General features: G+C 34.3%; 1 protein-coding gene across 1 annotated transcript; it reads left to right on the forward strand.

Moving 5' to 3' along the window:
- Positions 1–4,430: 4,430 nt before the first annotated feature.
- Positions 4,431–5,730, forward strand: LOC127846069 (uncharacterized protein KIAA1958-like). The gene is made up of 2 exons (XM_052377247.1): positions 4,431–5,077; positions 5,475–5,730. Exons 1-2 carry the CDS (start codon positions 4,431–4,433, stop codon positions 5,728–5,730), a joined length of 903 nt encoding a protein of 300 aa, XP_052233207.1.
- Positions 5,731–6,212: the final 482 nt, after the last annotated feature.

The following is a 6,212-nucleotide window of genomic DNA, read 5'->3' on the forward strand; positions in this document are numbered from 1 at the left end:
TTTAAGAGCGGTACAACAAAATGTGTCCGCCGTCCATAACAAGTCAACACATAGGGTGAGGTTATGATGTAACCTTTATTGTACATGTAATACTGACAAAGCTTAAATCTATAAATATAACAATACAAGCATGCATATCATGGACAAATTGTCATATTGAATCATATAACTTTAGTTATGGCCCTTGTGTGCACAAATACGTATTTACTACTAGGTTCTTTTCTTCCAACGCATTAGTTATCTTTGAAACATGTTTTTTTCTACAATAGCAGGTTTACCATTTATTTTGCCTGTTGGCTAAACAAATGAAGTTGATTATGTTGCCAATTACGTAAGTTATAACAAAAAGGTAACCACCAATTGAATTCGACGTTTTGAAAACGTCTTAATAGCAAACAATTAATCTTCAGATACTCTCTCTGGAAAAACAATTTGTGTTCATGTCAACCACTTAAAAACAAATATCACTATTTATATTCGTAAATTGATTGAAACTGGAATCACCGCTGTCGTCAATGCATTAGGGATTTCAATTTGTTTGATTGATAGCCAAACCTAACACTTACCCTTGTATAAATCACCAACCACACGCACATCTAAAAAATGTTATCAAATGAACTATGCAGACGAAAAATGAGAACATGAATGAGAAAGTGAATCAAATGCTGGGCAATTTTTAAGAGTGCGTGTGGAAAATATAGGAAATTCTGTTAAAATGATCAGAAGGTTTTTAAGTTATTTGTTTATAAAAAAAGTTGATTCATCTTAACAATGTCAAATTTTCAAGTATCTAGCGAAACGTGTCAAAAACAAACTTGGTTTAAGAAACAACGTAAAATATGGTTCATCCAAGGAAGAAAAGTACCTCTACTGCTTATAGTTTCAGGATAATTAAATATGACAACATTAAGGACACGTAGGGAATAAAATCAGACTCGTGTATTGTGAAGAAAATGCAATGAATTCTGATCAAACAATGATAGTGTGGGTATAACCTCAAAATATTGAACGCCATGGATAATATGCCTTTTTAGCCAGTTTTGGGATACATATTTGTCTTTCACTACACTTCCATTTTTAAATTGAATAATTAACAATCATAGCCTCGTTCGGAAAAACGTTATCAATCACAAATTAAGATATGGTTTATAATCCATATCCGTCAACTGGTTCAATAATCTTGAGAAATATGAACACTTTCATTAAATATGGATAATACGACTCATTCAGTTAGTATATTCAGATATCAATCGTCAGAGCGTTCAGTGCAATCATTTCCCTCTTATTTCGAACACAAGAGTACCTCGTGTGGCCTGATGAAAAAAAATGTTTGTGGCTCACATATTTGATCGTTAACTAACAGTTCTCAACCATATCTAATTATACTTAATATATAACTATGTTTGCAGAATATTACTTAAATATAACTGTTTGAGGTTGGATGACTAGATTGTATGTATATTTTGCAACAAAATTATTTCAATAGGGATGTATTGAAACTTTACTTATGCTTGATCATTTATATTTTTTTAAATGCATTCATTTCAATCAGGATAAGACTCAGCTACATACACGTTTATTTGATTGATTACCGTTACAGTACCATATATTTTCGCACATCAATTCAAAGATTCGTTCAGAATACCCAAATGATATCACAAAAGTTGCAAAACTTTTTATATAACAAAATGAACAACACAATGTACGTTTCAACCAGTTTGTCAAAGATTCGGAACAACAAATTTAGGTATGCATTGAAGACGACAGAAAACAACAAATTCAGCTTAACCTTTCTCCATTTTGGATTTTTCGTCTTCCTTTTTTGCGCAATTTCCGTTGGTACAAATCCCTTATGCGATGGTCTGCACGGCCTTTTGATTTGTGGTATTTTTCTATTGTTAAGCTATTTGAACGTAATCTGGTTTATTCCTTCAAAGGTTATCGAATAACAGCAAATGTAAATAACAACTGGAAACGTACTGAAAGGAAAGGGCATTACACACAAGTACAGAAAATGTTACACAAGAATAGGAAATGGTATACAGAAAAAATTATGGAACCAAAATAAATATGTGACACTCTGGCTTCAATATACCACGAGTAAAAAATGAGAAAATACAGTAATGAAAGAAACATTTGAAGACACAACAGAGCAGCAGGTAATATAACATAGATAACGGAAATAAACTAGTTTACATGAAGTTGACAACAATCATGTTATCACATTTATCAATATAGATGATGTACAATGTAGATAATTAAAATTTTAGAATCCTAAAAAGTTCAGCTTAAGCTAAAATTGTGCCAATATGTGTATATATGGCCAGTGATAGGTCTGTAAAAGTCCAGCTTTTGTTACATGTTTTTTTTTAGAAATAATAAACAGAAAAACAAACCAAGATAATAATAATTCATGGTTTTGTTTTATGGCGCACAATTTCTAAGATTTGGGATATGAACCATTCTATTTGTCATAGCTCTGCATCCTAACCTATGCACGGCATTGTTTTAACCTATTTATTTTAGCTCGATTGCATCGAAAGTCTTAGGCTTAATTAGACATTCTCCAGTCCGTTTCCTGAATAGAAACAGTACTTGGTGTCTTTTGGGGAGAATGAATGAACGCGCCCGCAATGGGGATCGAACCCGTTACCAGACGGTCGAGACGGAGGCACCATTAACACTACACAATCAGAATCAAATAGAATAATCTATTTCAGACTGTGTCATGACAATTAATAGACATTAACAACGTACGTCCAACACTTACATATTCTTACAAAAAATGCACACACGTGTTGCTATAGCGGTGCACATAAAGGCTTTTATTATGAGTATAATAAGTAAGCAAGTATTTAATCAAAATAATACCAATGTTTGTTTTAAATATAATCATAACATAAATGCAATAACATGTGTTTCTTATGACCTTCTTTTAGTATTTTTGCGTCAGTATTATGACACAAAACACACGCAGAGATACAAAATGAAACTGTTACTCATTTGCTTTATCAAATTCTTTTAATTCTTTAGAGAATCTTAGGATGGAGACTCAAGTAACATTTAATGTCTAAATTGAATATGTGTCCTAACAGCTAAATGCTTTGTGTTACAGTCATCGATAGACACTTACCGCTCCGTACATGTGAATAGTACCCGGGCCAAAAAGTGGATGAAATTGATCAGTAGATGAACCAGCATGGCCAAAAACTGAATTGCCACAACGCGGTTAACAGCACAAGCACAAGGAGACCTGCAAATAACGCCCATGGGTCCTCTTAGCATCTTTCATTAATAAGCAATATGCGATACGAAAGGGTAAATCTTGATATCTTTAATATCGGTTATATTAGAGAGAACGAATAAGACAAAGTCGCGATTTTTCACACATTACGATCTTCTCGCCATTTTCATTCCAACCGGACGTGACGTCACTTTCTCCAATTGTTCATGCCCCCAATAACGAACCGGCGTTATGTGACTTCGGATGTATTATCCCTCAGAATTTAAGTCAGGCAAATTGATGAAAACTTGAAGATGATAGCGATTATGATGAGTTTTCCGTTCAACCGTACATGTATGAGCCAGAATTTAGCGACAGTCAGTCAGATTTTTTCTGATTCTGACTCGGACAGCCGGGAAAATTGTGCCGATGCTTAAGACGACCATCGTGTTGGGAATACGAATTGGTAAATATATAATTGTGTTTCATGCACGTGTCGGTTAAATACACCAAAAACGAATTATTTGATTGTTATTCTACAGTACAAGCTTGGTGAATATGACTAGATAACACAAACACTGGCTAATAATAATACAATAGAACGGATACTTAAACCAGTTCAGATTAGGAAGGAATGTAAATATTTTTATTTTATGCTTTGCGGTGGTTTATAGAGAAATATCAGTGAATTAAAACTGATAATTTCACTGTTCAAACAATGAAAATTATCAGTGAAAATTATCGATAATTTTCACTGTTTTACCGGAACTATTTTTTTTACCCCATTGTGACCCCACGCAGTCTTCCACCAAGAAAGAGAACTCTTCAATGAATATTTATATCAACTTACGGAGTAACTTCCCTTGAACATACATGTACACACTGTCGTCTGCTTTTTAAGCCTTTACTCTGAAACTTAACAATGAATAAAATGGAAAACGAAGAAATTAATTTTATGTTCTCGGGTATTTTTGATTTTGAAGATTATTTTAATGAAAATACAGAAATTCTTAATGAGACATCAAGTTTAGCAGAAGAAACAACAGCAACAGTATCAACAGCAACAGTATCAGCAGCAACAAAAGTACCAGCAACACTGTTATCCATAACAGAAACAAACCAAACTTATGGAAGGGCTTCAGAAACAATTTCTGCTGGGATACAGTCATCAACAGCCACTGCAGTAAAAACCGCCACAGCAACAACAATGAAACGGCAGTTTCGAGAAGTCAATATTGACAATTTCCTGAATGAAAATGAAAAAATGAACACCAAAAAGAAAACAGTAAGTGACATGAAACTCTTCAACCAATTTCTTCTTCACAAACAAGACTCAAGAAATGTTGAAAATATTCCTGCGCATGATTTGAACAATCTGATTTGTGAATTCTTGTTGGGTGTCACCAAAAAAGATGGAAGTGAGTACGAGCCCACAACACTGCGAGGCATCATCGGCTCAATTGACCGCTATTTAAAACACAATAACAGTACCATATCACTCATGAATGACAAAGAATTTGCCAAAGTCTGGGAAGTGATGAAAAGCAAACAAAAGGCATTGAAAAAACAAGGCTATGGGAATAAACCCAGAGAGGCTGTGGTACTAACAAAAGAGCACATCGAGGCAATGTATTCAGCCCAGACACTAGGAGATTCTAGTCCCAGAGCCTTGATTCATTCGTTGTGGATGATCTGCACAACCCATTTCGGCATGAGGACGGGAAATGAAATACATAAACTCTGCTGGGGGGACGTTACACTTGGTGTTGATTTTGAGTCAGGCGAGGAATACATCACACGCGATACCGAGCGCCAGACCAAGACCAGAACAGGGGAAAATCCAAGAAATACCAGGTAAATTTCTATGTCTGAAACATTGAACTAAATTCATCAAATCATGTATTGCCTTTTAATTCAAGTATTTAATTTAATAGCCATAATTATAAGTGGCTTATAAAATTTACATGGCAAAATTAGTGTAAATGTAACATGCTTATATTTATAAATTATTTTTAATCAACAAAATGTTTAACTTATCAATGATATAATAATTTTTTATGTATTTAAAAAATTATGGCCGACTCATTAGTAACAGAAGATTAATAAATTAATGATTAATAAATGAACTTAATGATTAATTGCCAAACAAAAGCCATTGACATCATGTTTTTATATGGTTTAAAGCAACTTCGTGGAAACTTTTGAATTCAGTATTGCTATTTTATACACAAATAAAGTTTAATTTTGTAAGGTCAGTCAAACCAAGGGCTTATGCAGTCCCCGAAGAGCCCAACAGAGACCCAGTTCATCTGTATAAGCTGTATGCAGACAAACGGCCGGTGGAAATGAGAGGAGATGACAGTCCGTTCTTCCTTACACCATGCAACAGCACACAGCTTGGCTGGTTCAGGAGGTCAGCAATTGGTATAAACAAGATGTACGGCATCATGGCAGAGATGAAGGCGGACGCTGGGATAACAAAGCCCAGAATCACCCCATACAGGTAGAATTAATTAACATTTAACTCATTTGCATATGTATGGTGGCACTAAGCCAGGTGACATCAAAGCTAAAAAAAAATAACTTGTGAAAACAGACTTATTTTGTGTTTCCCCGACTTAATTTTTTTGGAGCGCTGATGTCACCTTAGTGCCACTGTACATATCTCAAATAAAAAGAAAATGATCACTTACCTTTAAATTAGCAATTATCACCATTTGTTCAAGATTTCTTATTTCAGCACGACGCCTTTCTCCGATTTTCCAGATCCACGCAGTGAAGTTTTTCAAAGGGACACAAAGCAATTACAAAAGCTTAATTTAAATTGTAATATGCAATGCTTCCTTTTGATTTTTTTCCAAATTTATAGCCAAGACTATCAATAAAATTACTTTCTTTTACAGTGCAAGAAAACACTTAATCCAGACATTAAATGATGAGAACATCCCGGCTCACCAGATCGTACAAATTTCCGGCCACAAAAATGTCA

The sequence above is a fragment of the Dreissena polymorpha genome, chromosome 9 (genome assembly GCF_020536995.1).
Source record: "Dreissena polymorpha isolate Duluth1 chromosome 9, UMN_Dpol_1.0, whole genome shotgun sequence".
Lineage (NCBI taxonomy): Eukaryota > Metazoa > Mollusca > Bivalvia > Myida > Dreissenidae > Dreissena > Dreissena polymorpha.